Source organism: Triturus cristatus, chromosome 1_2 (assembly GCF_964204655.1).
Source record: "Triturus cristatus chromosome 1_2, aTriCri1.1, whole genome shotgun sequence".
NCBI classification, from domain to species: Eukaryota; Metazoa; Chordata; class Amphibia; order Caudata; family Salamandridae; genus Triturus; species Triturus cristatus.
The window spans coordinates 451744279-451760783 of record NC_140580.1 but is presented as its reverse complement, the minus strand read 5'-3'; the positions used below and the strand labels follow the sequence as shown (position 1 = coordinate 451760783).

The 16505-nt window shown below is 44.7% G+C and overlaps 1 protein-coding gene across 1 annotated transcript in view; it reads right to left on the bottom strand.

Moving 5' to 3' along the window:
* The window catches only part of CC2D2B (coiled-coil and C2 domain containing 2B), a 1427481-nt gene that overhangs the window by 734131 nt on the left and 676845 nt on the right, over positions 1 to 16505 (bottom strand). Inside the window, 1 exon segment of the mRNA XM_085622020.1 lies at positions 1263 to 1401. Coding sequence (XP_085478146.1) covers positions 1263 to 1401 — 139 coding nt within the window.

Sequence of the window (16505 nt, the reverse complement as noted above, 5' to 3'; positions counted from 1 at the left end):
CAGGGTCATAAAACAGTTAATCAACTGACTATCCGAGCTCACTCTGTACCCCGCATTTCACTCCTGTTCACCAATACCTAATACTGTTTCTTATGTTACTCTTGCATATGCTGAATTTTAAACTATGTAAACGCGGGCAGCTCTGGCACTCCCTGGACTTTGTTCTCGCTTAAATGAACTCTACAGATAAAATTAAGACAATGAATGAGAGCAGATGTATCTCCAGCTCACCCAGTATCTGTGAATTTGATATGTGCCCAAAGTTATTTCAGTACCGCTAGGTAGGAAATCACACTTCCTAGGTGTTGGGATGGTAGTCTACAAAGAGATTAGGTGGCAAGATCTTCCCAAGAAGTAGTCTTATACCGGAAAATCCCAAATATTTAGAATCTCTTTTTCAAGGGTTGAGGTATGATGTCTTGAATTTTGGTAGGCCTCCCTATTAGACAATCACACTATAAATATGCAATTTACAAATCTATTCTGAAGGGTAGTGTCTTCTCCAATGTTTATAATTAATGAGGCGCTTTAGAGAGAACACAATGAAACCAGAAAATAATGACACCTTTTAAAAGGTAGCTGGGATGTGCAAAATAAAGAAGTGGATACATGCATGCTAATTTTATACTGAGGGCCACATTGTATGTGTTTTACCCAAACTATTGAATTCTGAGAGGTAGAAAGAACTATTAAAAGATGCATTTGCTTCTATTCAGGACAAAATCATAAAGTGCTGATGAATTACATTTTGAACAGGGTCTGCTGCATGTACATAGTTTGGATTCTTGAGACTTCTATGTATTTTTTCTAGCTTAGGATCCCTTTGATATTAAAGTCTGAAGATCTCAAAAAAGCTACATGCAAATGTCACAGAATGTGCTGAGTAGTGTGTCTTTAATGGCATAACATGAAGCATAATTCACATAACTGAGTCATCCTTTTAGTATAATTGGGTCGTCCATTCTTGCATAATTACAATGGTCCTGAGTACAAGTAGAAAATTAGAAAGTTTCATTACCTATGTTTGAACGTAAAAATGAACAGGACATGTGATAGACAATGCCATGGATAGACCTGAAAAAAATGCATAGGGGCCAATTCACAAAAGCGTTTCCGAGTACTGAAGTTGTAATGCATAATTACTTTATATACTTCAAAATGCCTTTGCGAACAGACCCTGATTGTCTACATAGCTGCACACGCAAGGAAAAAGAGAAAATGTTGGCTGTGTTAAGTATATATTCTAATCGCAAAAAGCATACCTCAGACTGAATACAATTGTCCAATTGTCCACTTTGAAGATCACTATCAATATTCATTTTGTCAGTATCTTGTGAAATGCCAGTTGGTGAAATTTGTTTTCTGAAGTCTCCAGCCTCACTTTGGTCTATCACTGTCAATCTTATTTAAGCACAAATAAAAACTCCCATTAGGTTGGTTAAAATGAGCAAAATTGCAAGTACAAATTATAGTTTCGTTTGTATAGATGCATCATGGCACAAAAAGCACAGATGTACTACAGCAGCAGCCCGAATAATTATGAACACTAATCATAAGATCACCATTATGAAAGACAGCGTGTTGGCTAATTATCAGTTAATAGTAGTCATATCTGCATATATGAATAAGGAATACCTCTCAATAAGCTGTCACCATGTCTTTATCCTGAGATGAATCATGAGGTATCGTCCTTAACAGAGGTTTAAAAACAAGGGAGTAGCAGGACAATGACCTTTAAAAGACAGGTCAGCCTGTGCAGACTGGCCATGAACACAAATACATACCTGCACTACTTTTATTGTGGTAGGCCTCCAGATAGTCTATCGCAAGCAATGGCCACAGTGATCAAGGGCTGGGTTACTGCAACAAAAGCGGTGGACTGGAAAAGCAAACTGAAGAAAGAAGCCCCTTCGAACACAGGTACCCTATTGGGTGAGGCGTCTAACAGAAATGATCACAGGCCACAGCGATTTTGAAGCTGGGAAACAGGATGGCACTCACATGGATTGAAAACTATTTTCTACATTGATGACAGAGTTTGAGTTAGCCGAAATGTGATTACTGACTAGTCTTACATGCCCTACAAATCTACAGAATAGTATGGGTTGAGGTTCAGGCCCACTCCCTGTTTGAAGCCTGTGTGTTAATAGACTAAGGGCCAGATGTACGACCATTTGCTTTTGCGACTCACAAATTGCAAAAAACTGCAAGTCGCAAAAGCAAATGTACAACAGTGTCAGAGACACTGTTAGCGATTCCCAATGGGGTCGCAAAATGAGAGGCTCATGAATATTAATGAGCCACTCACAATTTGCGTGCCCATTGGGAATGGCTGGCCCTCCCTAGGATGGTGGCCTGCTGGGTTCAGCAGACCTCCATGTCTGGGATTGCTTTTCAATAAAGCAGTTTTTTTTTAATGCAGCCCGTTTTCCTTAAAGGAAAACGGGATACATTTAAAAAAAAAAAATGAAACGTTTTAGTTTCAATTTTTAAGGGCAGGTAGTGGTCCCTGGGACTACTTCCTGCCCTTAAAAATATTTTTGGAGCCAGTCACAAAGTGGAAGGGGTCCCCTGGGGGCATTTGTGACTCCATTACCTCCCTCTTGAAGAGGGTGGTAATTTGCGAGTGTTTTGCGACCGCAATTGCGGTCGCAAAACATTCCCTCATAGGGCAGAGACTCGCTATTAGGAAGGGATGCCATTGGCACGCCCCTTCCTGATAGCGACTCGCAACTCCTAATTAGCGAGTCTCAAATAAATTAAGACTCATTATTTAGGAATTGTACATGGCCCTGTAACATTTTGCATGCGCAAAAGGGTCGCAAATCCGTGTGCGCATGCAATTTAGGGTCATACATCTGGCCATATCTTAAGGAAGGGGCGATATCCAAAATACATAAGACGATTAATAACAATTTACTTGAAACATTACAGACGGTGTAAAAATTGGGCCAGAGATATAGGTGACTGGGAAGAAGGGGATTGGAATGAAGTACTAGTGCGTCTGAGAGATGTTTCCATTCAATCTAGTTTCAGGCTCATCCAATCTAAAATACTTCACAGAATAAATAAAACCTGTCAAGGCTCAATGTAGTGGGTTTAGTTGACAGTCCAATTGGTTTATGGTGCTGGGGGGGGGTCTCAGTTACCTATTATCACATGATAATTTATACATATTGGTTGACTATCCACCTAAAACTGAGTAGTGTATTTGGTGTGTATGAGAAGCTATGCCCTCAGGCTGCTCGCCTACTGGGCTAATAGTGATCTACATTTATCCAAATATTATCTTGTGTAATCATGCTGATGAACGTTTGACTGAATGCGGCCAGCAGGGATATAGCCCACAAATGGGTAAATGATAACACTCCAGATTTGGTTAGCTGGAGATGGATTATGTATTGGTGTATGACAATGAGAAGTCAATGTGTGATTGTAAGGGATGCCTTATGAAATCGGTCAAGGTGTGGGCCCATAGACAAACTACTGACATTCACTTATAAACAATAGGAATGGATTACCTAACAGAAACAGTCATTTGCAAGGTCAAAGTGGATGTTTCAAATTTTCTTCATTTGATTTATCACTGAATGTCAAACTGAATGCGTATATTTGATTATGAACACTGTTGAATGGGTAATGATAATGCATTGGTTTTCTCCAGTGTCACTCTGTCTTGAATATGCAAACTATTTTTGTTTTACTCTGTAGAAGGAAGAAAATGAAAAACGTATAAATATGTTACAATAGACAATAAATGATATCAGTGTGCATGTCGCCAAACAGAAAAATTGAGACACATAAAATTACTTCTAAGGAAGCCATGAACTTCTTTCAAATACTTATAGATTTAGAGATGGGTACTAACAAATAGTTTTTTGTTTTTTTTTACACAATCAGCAACCACTGTTAAACTGGCTGAATAACCAGGTCTAAAGATGTGTTAGAATATTATTCAACTACCTACTTCTCAGATGGAATATCAAAGATATTGAAGTAAAAGCCTCACTCACATAATAGTGACATGCTTCATCATAGGCAAATACTCCACACCCAGAGAAGATGGTACTCTCTGGGCGGACTCAACCAAAGATGTAATGGGAGTGCTTAGATAAATGAATAACTGGTTAAGCAGGGAACCAGATCAGATTAAAAATACCTATGAGTGTACCCTTTTCTGAGTCCTTTATTCACGGGCACTCATGGTATCACTAAAAACTTATTCTTGGGGTTATTTTGAACTTAATTCTGTTCAAATATACCCTCAGCTGTGTGCCAACATGTTTCGGCCCATATGGGTAGCCCAGTCGGGTCTGAGGGCCTTCGTCAGGGCGTTATATCTCTGTGTCTTATTCTTTAAGATCCCTGCCGTGTAGCCGTGCATGTGTTACATGCAACCCATCAAAACGTGAGGCCTAATGCACTCACCTGTCCGTGTGTTAACTCCAACTTCAGTAGATTTTCTATGGGACATAGAAAAGACAATATCATATATTTCCTAAAAGGACATGAAATAATACTATCTACAGCCCATCTCGTGCTCATAATCGCTGATTTACAGTTGGAGCTTTGGTGTACCACCTGTCTATGTGCTCACTAATTAGGGCTTAGTGAATTTCACTATTCAATCCATTTTAACAAAAACCAATGCCACAACACTAAAACATATATTCACCATACTACGTGATCACCATCCAGAGGGTGTTGTCTGTAAGTGGGAAGACCGTGACTCTATAGTTGTATTGGCCGCCAATCCTAATAATCTATATTCTACCAAACCTTTCTATAGCGTGTTGTTATTAGAATAAGTAATGGGAGCGGGTGTTTTGATGAGACATAAATTTTACATCAGTCAAGTGAATCATGATGACGCTCACCTACTGTTTGATGCCTACTAGCATCATGCAGCTCTCATGTGTTCAGGTGCTGTCCTGTAGTCAAACACTGAATAAAAGATATATATCTATATAAAAACATTTCTTGGATGTTCATCAACCTACACCCCCTGACGCAGGGCGCTCTTGTCGCCATGGTTATATGTAAGCATACCATCTTGTAATCCTACTTCCCCGGTAATTATGTACTAGTGCTCCATCTAAATTCCATAAGCACTTCATCCCCGACAGTGGTTTCAGATGTTAAACCTGTGTATATGTCTGCTTTAGAAAATCACACCCTTCTACTATCCCTTCATACTCAATACTACGTTCCTCGTTGGTGCGCTATTTGCTAAGGAACCCGCTCTCTCTGCACGGTTTACTTAAGAACCCTTCTCGCTTATAACATCATTCCATGTCACAGGTAGAACAACCAATAGTCTCCCGCATTTGTGGATATGTCTCTATGTTAACGCTGCATAATGCGTGTCTTAAAACGTTATACTTCGACATCCCTGGTATACGCAGCCCCCATATAACTTACTTCGTCAAGGACACCGCACCGCCGTTACACCTTGTCAAACACATCGTCCGCCGTCGGAGATGTGTATGCGGCTGCCGTGACTCTTAAGTAGGGCTTTTCATTTTCATTGGTTGGTTGTTCTTTCCCCTTACGTATTTTCTCTATGGTTAAAATACGAAGTGTCGAGTTATTTGCTGACGTGTGTAACGTTGAACTACAGGATTTCTGGGTAATGTAGTTCGATACAATCGTGTTTACGGTGTTCTAGTCCCCTCGTGTTTATTTACCTTTTTTATTTATTTTTAATTTTTATTTATCAGTTGTGTCCAACTTCGAGGATTGTTTCTCTGGGTATGCGACACTACTTCTGCAGTTAGGAAGGACAATAATAAAGTCACTTACTATACATGCTGTTGACCTGTGCTAGAGAGTCAGTTGTATGGAGTCCTATTAGTTCAATGACACTCTGCAACCCCATGATGAATTCTATTAAATCGTCTTGTTTGTATGTTTGTTTACTGTATTAACTGACTATCCAAATTGGTCGTCTATTTCCCTACCCCTTAGAATCATATCGCGTGTACTCAGGACTTCTATATACGAGTATACTACCCCGTATTAATGTAATTCAAGGGTTCTTTTGTTATATATAGGGGCTGAATTCGTACAATTACTCCTAGTATTTATGCCTCCTTTTTTTGTCATACTGTTTCACGTTGACACACTTTCCTTTCCCTTTAGGTGTGAACAACTTCTATACGACTGGCATATTTCGAGCCTGCTTGATGTCAATGTTTAGTATATATTCCTCATATTTTCAGCTTTTTGTTATATTTGCGTTGACTAAACTGCAAGGGTGTTTCTTCTTGTGATCAGATTAGGTCATGGAACACCATGGGATTTCTTCGTTGAGACCTAACGTTGTGCTTGACAAACGGTAAATCCACCTCTGCTCTAATTTTAGTAGTTGTTTTTCATTGCAACTGTCCGGTAGTTTTTCAATCACCGTCCAAGTGAAATCATTCTCATTATGTTTCTGTGTTTGAAAGTGTCTCATCATTTTGGTAATTGTTTTACCACATCTAAATGTACTGCGATGCTCGTTAATCCTGATCTTCACTTTTCGTGTAGTCATACCAATGTATATCTTCTTGCAGATACACGTGATTAAGTAGACTACATTGTGGCTGTTGCAATTACTAAAGGATCGTTGTTCCCATGGAGTTCTCAAGCCCACGTCGATCGCTTTGCTAGGTGTTGTTAATCTGCATACACTGCATGATCCACATGGGAAGTGTCCGACTACCTCTGGTAGATTCCATAGTGTGTTTTGTTGGCCTGTTTTGCATTGTTTCTTTTTTGGCCGAGTGTGGACGACGGAGTCCTTGATTGATTTTCCTCTCTTAAAAGCAAACAAAGGTTTCTCCAGTTTCAAACCACCAGAGTTTAATGTTCTCCAATGTCGTAGAACAATGTTTTTTACTTTATTAGAGTCTGTACCGTAGGTAGTCACGCAGACCATTCTTTTGTTGTCCGGTTTCTTTTTAGGTTCCAATAATCCTTCTCGATTGCAGTTCTTAGCCCTTTCATATGCTTGTTTTATCAGTTTTGTTGGGTAGGATTTTGTCTTCAATTTCTGTGTTAACTTCTCAGCATGGGTTTCATAATTCGCTTTGTCAGTGCAATTCCTTTTTAGCCTTAGGAATTGGCCGACTGGCAAGTTATCTCGTAGGGCTTTGGGGTGGAAGCTATCGTACCTGAGTAGGTTATTGGCATCCGTGGGTTTATAGAACACTTCAGTTTTTAGTGTCCCATCTGCTGGCCAGATCTTTAGATCCAAGGACGTGATGGAATCTCTCTCTAAAGTCATTGTGAACTTCAGATATTCATCCCTACTGTTTAACCAAACCAGGAACTCTTTTGCTCTGTCGGCATCTCCTTTCCAGATTATAAAGATATCGTCTATAAATCGCTTCCATACCCCCAAATTGGATAGGTACGGGTTTATCTCATCATCGACGAAGCGTGTTTCGAAGTCATGTACGTACAGGCATGCTACGCTCGGTGCGCAGGTCATGCCCATAGAAGTACCATGGGTTTGTAGGAAGTACTCCCCTTCGAATTCAAAATAATTCCTAGTTAAGGCTAGTCGTACACATTGGACCACAAAGTTTATTGGTGCTATTGATGTCCAATTTTCCAATTCCAGCAGTTTCTCAATCACTAAGAGGGAAGCTTCTTGGGGGATACTAGTGTACAGTGCTTCCACATCTAGAGTCATTAAGTAATCAGTAGTTGGATCAAAACTCTGCGTTTGGAGTTTCAACAGGATGTCTTGTGTATCTTTTAGATAGGAAGGCATTCTTTGTACCATTGGTCGTAGGAAATGGTCGGCAAATTTTGAGAGTGGTTCAAGTGCCGAACCGATGCCTGACACGATCGGTCTGCCTGGTGGTGGATGCATGTTCTTATGTACTTTAGGGAGGATATAAAAGTATGGGATCTTTGGGTCCATTTCTTTAAAAAAAAATTCCTCTGCGGTGGTGATCCATCCCTCTTCTGCTGCTTCCGAAACCATCTCATGTATTTTTAGTTTCAGATTCCCCGTTGGATCTCTTTGTAATCGTGAATAATTACGTGGGTCATTGAGTAGTTTCATGCATTCGTTTTTATACATTTCAATGGGTAGGATCTGTATTGTACTGTATGCATGTGGCACTTTTGTGGCCGTAATGGCCGAAATAAAGTTACTGACTGACTGCAAGGGTGCCTGTGCTGCAGGAGCAATTGTTTATGTGCAGGAAGGGCACCTTCCTGCACATAAACAATAAAAAATGGGGATTTGCCCATTCTATGTGCGCTGCAGAATTCAGCACACGTAGAAAGAGCAAAAAACGAGAAGAGATTAATAAGTACTCCTTGTATCGCATCCTAAGACCAGGTATTACCAGGCCTTAATTTTTGGTGCTGCCCCAGGCTTTAAACCTGGGGCAGCGTCAAAAAGCAATGGGTGTTGTGGTAGAACGCCCACAGCAACACAGTAGACTGCTGCGGAAAGGGGCATATTTTCATGGTGTGTTAAGCCATGTTAAGTGGCTTAGCGCCACCCTGTAAATATGGAAATTGATGCAATGCCACCGGAGCGTCCAAAAAAGTGACGCTTTGGTGGCGTTGAGGGCTTGTAAATATTACGTCTGGGCGGTGAACTCTGCTCCGCCTGCTAAGTTTTCAAAGTTTTCCATACTCTGCGTTACAGGGAGCACGCGGAGTTCCACAAAATTCTGCTCCATGTAGCGGAGCGGAGTCTTTTTCCTCACTCACGCTCGTCAACATCAAGTTGGCGAGTGCAAGCTAGGAAAATCCACCTCCCAGAGAGATTTTTCCTCATTCGAGCTCATCAAAGTCAAGTTGGTGACGATTTCTCAATGCGGGTGGTTGGATTTCTCAATGCAGGTGGCCGCGTATGCTCGCGACCACTTGCATTGAGAAACCATCCATTTACATTCAGAAAGCTGCCACTTGAGTAGAAAATCTACTCAAGCGACAGAAAGGAAGCAGCGCCCGCTTGCGCCCGCTTGTGCCCGCTTGGGCTGTGCATGGTGCCGTTCGCGATAATTCCACAGCGCGGACAAACCCCCAGTGCTGAAAATTACAGCAAACTGCATTTTTCTAATGCACACTGCCGCTTGCGGAGCTCTGCATAGTGCAGCAGAGTTTTTTTTTTGCACTTAACGGAGTTCCGCATAGCAGAACTCTGCAAACTCCTCCCAGGCTTAGCAAATATGCCCCTCAATCTCAGACTTTGGAAAAGCAGTGGTTCACAAATGTAATTTCCATCAGATGATTCTCCACAGGAACAATTACCATTGCCATTCTACAATATCTAATGTAGCCTTGGACCAATTTAAAGACTCCTTCAACCAGGGGGCGTGGCCATGGCGCGTTGCAGAATGGCTGCCTGGTGAGGGAGCTCCGTAGGCCAGGCTCCAACATCCGATAAATACCAGTGCTGAGGAGCGCCTGTGCTGCTGTAAATATATCACGCTGTCTGCGGAACACATCGGGCACACCCGGAGGCATTGTGGTGTTCTTCGGCCAGCGGAGACCCGCCGATCAGGGCAGAGAAGCTGAGGTGGAGACCGCGAAGAAAATGGCGGCCGGACTGTGGGTGGAGGCGGAGGGCTGGGCCCTGGTGAGATGAGCGTCCGGAGTTCCACATACTGGCGGCCTAGGATGGGACCCCTGTGAAATTTGGACGGGACTGCAATTGCCGCTGCTGCCTGTGGCGGTGATTCTGTTGGTGAGCCCGGTAGACGCCGAAAGCGGAGGTGCTGCTCGCCACTGTGTTGCATCAGAGGACTGGTGCGGTCGGCGATACGGGAAGACCGGAACCTGGCGCCTGAAGTGGATCCGATCTAGCCCGGTGTGGAGACCGTCTTGGAGATCTGCAGTGGTGCGATGAGTGTGGTGGGGGCTGCTTGCACTGTGGGGCCCCAGTGGGTCTGCGCGGCTGGGCCTGGACGTCCTCGGGCATTTGCTCTTGTGGGGACCGGGTGCATCAGAGTGGGCTGGCCGGGCCTGGCAGGAGGTGAGGGCTCCTTCTGCTTCACCGCTGGAAGGGTATGCTCACTGATCGAGCTGCTGCGGGAGTGGGGGTGCTTGTAGGTGTCCTTAGGTGCTGGTTTGCCGTGGCTGACTGGGGTAACCTGAGGCTCTGCTGGCACCCTCACCGCGGGTGGGGGTTCAGTGTGGGGCCCTGCTTGCTGGATTTCTGGTGGCTGACGATCCGGGGGACTGCTGGGCCTAGCTGTTGGGCTGATGGGGGCACTATTGATCGTTCCTGTGGAGCAGCTCTGGTGGCAGGCGAATAGCGGGAACTGGACAGCTGGTTTGGTAGAGAGCAGGAGGGCACTGTGGTCTGTGGCAGGTTCGCTTCGAAGATGCATGGGGACATTATTGTTGAGCTGCAGTAGTTCTGAGGCGGGCCGGGATTGTGAGCTTGCGGATTCACTGTGCAACCTGCGCTGTGAGGATTGACGCGAGGTCCTGCAGCGCCCTGCCTACCTGCACTTTGATCAACTGCTGGGATTGCGTGTTTGGGGCCCTGGCTGTATTGTAGGTGGTGTACAGGAGTGGAGCCTGTCTGACTGCCATCCTCACGCTGATCACCCTTCGAGGACAGAGGCACCACACTTCTGTGGACTGTGTGAGTGGGAAACAGAGGGCGAGCACTGTCCGTGCGAGAGTTGGATTGTCCTGCCACTATGGGAAACCCTGACCCCAAGCAGCCAAAAATCCTATTAGAAAGTAAGCACACCACACGTGCCACGGAGACCATGACGGAGGTGGCTGCGTCACATGGGGCGTCCAAAACTGCCGAGAACCTGGAGGATGATACGCGCACCATACTACTGGAGCTGCGCTCAGGCTTGAAAACTATAGACAGTAAGGGCCCGATTCACAGAACTAACTTAAGACAAAATCCTAAACTTACTACTTTTGGTATTCACAGAAGGCATTTAGTAGTAGTAAAGTTAGGATTTTGTCTTAAGTTTGACTTAAGACAAACTTAAGACAGACTTAAGACAGACTTAAGACAGACTTAAGAAAGACTTAAGTTAGGATTTTGTCTTAAGTCTGTCTTAAGTCTGTCTTAAGTCAAACTTAAGACAAAATCCTAACTTTACTACTACTAAATGCCTTCTGTGAATACCAAAAGTAGTAAGTTTAGGATTTTGTCTTAAGTTAGTTCTGTGAATCGGCCTCTAAGATAGATGCGCTCAAGTCTAGTTTAGATGTTGGGAAAAAGAAGGTTGATGCACACGACCTCAGGCTTGATGTCTTGGAAAATAGATTATCGGACACACAGGATTCGCAGGCTGAGTCGCGAACTCAGATATTGCAAATGGAGAAACTGCTGGTAGTCATAAGGGCGAAAAACGAAGATTTAGAAGCGCGGTCCCGTCGGAACAACCTTCGTATAATTGGCCTGCCGGAATCAACAGCAATAACCAAAATGGAGTCCTTTATTGACAATCTATTGCGTGAACTGCTTGCACCTGTGCTGTCTGCGGTTATGATAGTGGAGAGGGCGCAGCGGTCGCTGGGTCCTCGGCCCAAACCGGTCGCGCCGCCACTTCCAATCATTGCCCGTCTCCTAAATTATGTGGACAGAGATGCTATTCTGCGGGAGGCCAGGGCCAAGAGCCCTAAAAAACACAAGGGGAACAATCTGTCCTTCTTTCCGGATTACACCCCGACTGTGCAAGCTGCCCATAGAGAATTTGTGCCGTAAAAAAGATCTTGCAATCCGCTACCATCCCATACGCCATGTTATATCCTGCTAAATTGCGAATAACGCATGACGGTCAGTCACACTTTTTTATGGATTCAAAGTCAGTCTTGAAATTCACAAAACATATCTGTACCAACAGACCCCGCCAGAGTGGCTCAAAAAGTCCGGCAATATCGGCGGAATCTGAGGATGCGGGCCACTAACAGAGGTTGATCTTACTGTATGGATCTGGTGATACTGTGACCGTCTTTTACGAGATGTTTGTTACCGGTTCAATTACGATGTTGTTATAATGTTCTCGCATTCCTGTGACATGGAATATATCTGCTGAGTTCCAGGGTTCCCCGATGCTGTTCCCGTTTGTATCAAATTATGCAGCTGTGCGACCTATTGCTATAGTCTGGCCACTCTGCCGCATGGTGAAGATATGACGCCATTCCCTCCCCCCCAGCGGGTGTTCCCCTGTTGCATGGTCCCTCTATTGGAGGATTGGGCATATGGTAGGGAGGGAGGGGAGTTTGTCTCAACCTAATTGGGAGGTTGGAGTGGGAGGGGGGTGGACGGGTAGAGATGGTGGGTTTGAGTTGTTTTTTTGTTTTGATATTAATGTCTTTGATGTTTACCCTGGGAGATTGTGGCCCTTATGGGCCCAGGCTGCGTGTTATTGCTGTGCATATTTTCTCTTTATCAAAATGCATATACTGATTATAACTGTAGAATGCCAGAAACAGCCAGAGGTGAAAGCTACAGATTATTAACTTGGAACGTTAGAGGGCTGAAATCCCCCAAAAGAATTCACCAAGTGTTTGCCTATCTGTCCCGTCACGGCACGCACATTGCTCTATTGCAGGAAACTAACTTAACCAAGTACTCAGAGCGTAGCATTGCACTTAAATGGGCCGGATATGTTAGCCTCTTCATACTCCTCCTGCTAGAGGGGTGCTCATCTTGGTTAGAAGAGGTATTGCTTTCACTAAACTTCACACATACATAGATGAGGAGGGGCACTGTGCAATGGTCCAGGGTAAGCTGGGGAACTCCATGGTAACCATCATAAACATATCTGGCCCTATTGCAGACAACCCAGAGTGTTTTCTGAGAATGTATACCAAGTTAAGAAACTGGCCCAAGACAACTATTATATGGGGGGACCTCAACACCTACTTGGACCCTGAATTAGATAACCCACTGACAAACCGTACGCCCAGAGCGGCTCAAGGTGTTCGCAATGCCATATTGGAATTTGGACTGGTTGACGTGTGGAGAGTGCGTCATAGCTCTCTTAGAGAGGGTACGCATGCCACACCATTATACAATAGCTGGTCTCGGCTAGATTATTGGCTGCTGGGAGGGGACGCGGTTGACTGGGTGATGGAGGTCGCTAACCTTCCCCGCACATTATCAGATCACAACCCTGTACAGCTGGATATCACAATCCCGACGGCACTGCATCGCCCTTTTACATGGTGACTACGCTCAGAGGCGTTACTAGATCCTCTATATGAGGCTACGGTTCGTACTGCCATAGAACAATATTTTGAACTCAACAAGGGCTCGGTGGACAGTGCTTCCACATGGTGGGAGGCTTTCAAGGTGAGGATCCGGGGAGTGTGCATTGGCACGACTGCCGGCATACTGAAGGACATCAGAGCCCAACTTGCCAAAATTGAGACTACGTTGCATACCCTAGAAAGTAGCTACGCCACGTCCCGACAGCAGATACTTTGTCCCGCATACATGAGTTAATACTGGAATATGACACTCTTGCTGAGTCTGAGATACGACATCTCTCGCGCAGACATACGGCATGCAGATATGGGGAAGGGGGAAGACCGGGTCGAAATCTAGCCAATAAAATTAGAAATCATTCGGGACAGCCGCACATTATCACCCGCTTGACATAACTGGGCAATTCCGCGATTATTATGCTGACCTCAACGCCTCTAGGCAGGGTGTTGGATCTCCTGAGATGGAGGCCTACCTTGAGGACGTTGCATGTGCTTGGTTGTCGGACGCCCACAGGGAATACATGAGCCAGCCAATAGACGCTGAAGACATTAAGATGGCGATCAATGCCCTGCTGAATGCGAAAGCACCGGGGCCCGACGGCCTCACCGTTCAGTTTTACAAGGCCTATGCTGACCTACTCACTCCCTACCTGCTCGAAGTATATGCCGAGGCGCATGATACTGGTATTCTACCCCCATCGCTTTGTCAGGCGCTGATTATAACACTGCTTAAAAAGGTTAAACCCCTCGATCAGTGTGATTCGTACAGACCGCTGTCACTGATTAACATAGACGCGAAAATTCTCGCCAAAATTCTTGCTCTTAAATTACAGCCACTGATGACATGTCTGGTTCTACCGGACCAGTCAGGTTTTATACCCAAGCGATCTACTTCACACAATCTGCGGACTATCTTCGCAATGCTCCATGTGTTGGAACCAAGCCTGCCTGCGGCAGCAGTGCTGCTAGACGCTGCTAAGGCCTTCGATTCGATCGAGTAGAAGTATATGTTCTTCATACTGCAGCGTATGGGGTTCCCTTTAATTTTCACAAAGTGTATTATGTTACTATATGCTAACCCGTCGGTCCGGGTGAGGGTGGGTGGACTGACATCGGAACCATTCTCTATTGAACGAGGCACCCGACAGGGCTGTCCTCTGTCCCCGCTGCTTTTTGCGTTGGCGATAGAACCTCTGGCATGTGTGCTACGGCAAAGGCATAGAGAAACAGCTTTAAATTTTAATTACCGCCCAGTCGCCATATCGCTATATGCAGATGACATGGTGCTGTTTGTCTGTGAGCCCTCTCGGTATCTGGCGCAGCTGCTAAGAGAATATGTCAGATTTGTATTGCTGTCTGTATTGGCTGTGAATTGGGATAAATCCACCATTATTCCCTTGACGGAAACCATGCCCCAGCCTGACATGGAATTTCCACTGGTCTGGTCTGCAGATCCGGTCAAATATCTTGGGGTCTGGATCCACGCGATCCGGATGTGGTCATTTGCGGAAAATATGGACGTGCTTGCAGCACTTTAGATCAGCAGGTTGATAAGTGGATAGCCCTGCTGCTATCCCTGGCGGATCGTATTGCACTCATGAAAATGGTGGTGCTGCCACTCTTTCTGTATCTGTTTACCAATATCCCGCTCACTTTAACAAGGAGATTTTTTGATACTCTTCGCACGTGCCTGCTCAGGCTGGTTTGGGGGGGTAGGCATGCTCGGTAAGTTGGTCTGTTCTTATACTAGATTACGACAAGGGGGAGTTCGGTCCCCGGACCTGTATGTATATTATCTCAGTGGTCAGGCACAGTATGTGTATTACTGGGTCAGACAGCATGCATTCACTCCTCATGTCGTGGTAGAGGAAGGGGATGCCTCCCCTGTCCCTCTTCACAGCATTCTCACGCACGTAAATCGCAGAGTTCCAAAGATGGACATCAACACGATTGATACAACTATTACGGCGTGGCAGGCGATAGGGAGACTAGCCCACTGGCTACCCATTGTTGCCCCAGCCATGCATATAGAGCAACATGCTGCACTGTCCATGACTCATGAGGCGATGCAGCTTTTGAAAGAGGCAAGATCTGTATCCAGAGGGGACGTTTCACACTGAGGACACCCCGCAATACATAAGCAACCCCATGCTGTTGTTCCGATTTGTAGTACACAGACTTAGGCATGCAGTCAGATCTCACTATGTAATCTATCCCCATAAGCCCCCCACACTGCGCTCCTTGCAATTGGCGCTAACCACCCGCACCAATAAAAAACTGGTCACCAGACTATATAGGACAATACGTGACGAGAGCACGGACGCCCCCGATAAAAGTCGTGAGAGATGGAATGACAATCTGATATCCCCGATCTCCGAAGCGGACTGGGAACACATATGTGGACTGACAGGCAAACTTACCCCAAATTGAAATTTTCGATTATACATTTTAAGTATATACATCAGGTGTATTATACACCAGCGAGGCTATATCGCTATGGTCTACGTGACTCTAGCAGGTGAGTGAGGTGCGGACAGTCCGATGCAGACTTCATGCACCTTGCGTGGGAGTGTAGAGGGGTGGCCTGTTTCTGGAGTGCGGTGGTGAGGGATATAACAGAAATGTCGGGGTTGGAGATACATGCTTGCTGTGTTGTGTTCCACATGTGAAGGGGGTGGTGGGCCGATTTCTACGACTGGCGTTGTTAATGGCCAAGCATAGAGTTGCCTTCACATGGGGAGGAAAACGCTCACCAAAAACTGAACATTGGATTAAAGATCTTGTGTATTGTAAAGATAATATGGAATTATATGCAGAGGAACTGCCCACAACATCGAGACCGAAGGACATTTGGGATCCATTGAGACAATTCTTACACCAAAAGGCAATAGCGGATGCACAGAACGATGTGAATTAGATATGGAAATTTCATACACTCCACGCGATGAAGCCACGGCATAGCTACAAAGACAATTTGACATCTCTATCTCTCAGGCTGACTGTAGACCTACAATTGACAAAGATATGAGCTTTTGTTTTGTTCTGATTTAGAGATTATTGTTTGATATTATTTGGGGGGTGATGTTTGTGATCACCTTGCACGGTGATAGCATGGAGCATATTTTTTTGAAATGTATTTAAAATCAATTTAAAAAAAAAAGACTCCTTCAACCAATATATTAGTCCAAGTTTATAGCTGGACAGCTTATGAAAAAGACGTCAATCGCTACTTGCTTGGAGCAAAAGCCGGTGGAGAGAGCAAAGATCACTCCCTAAAGCCTCCCCTTTTGATAAGCAACCTT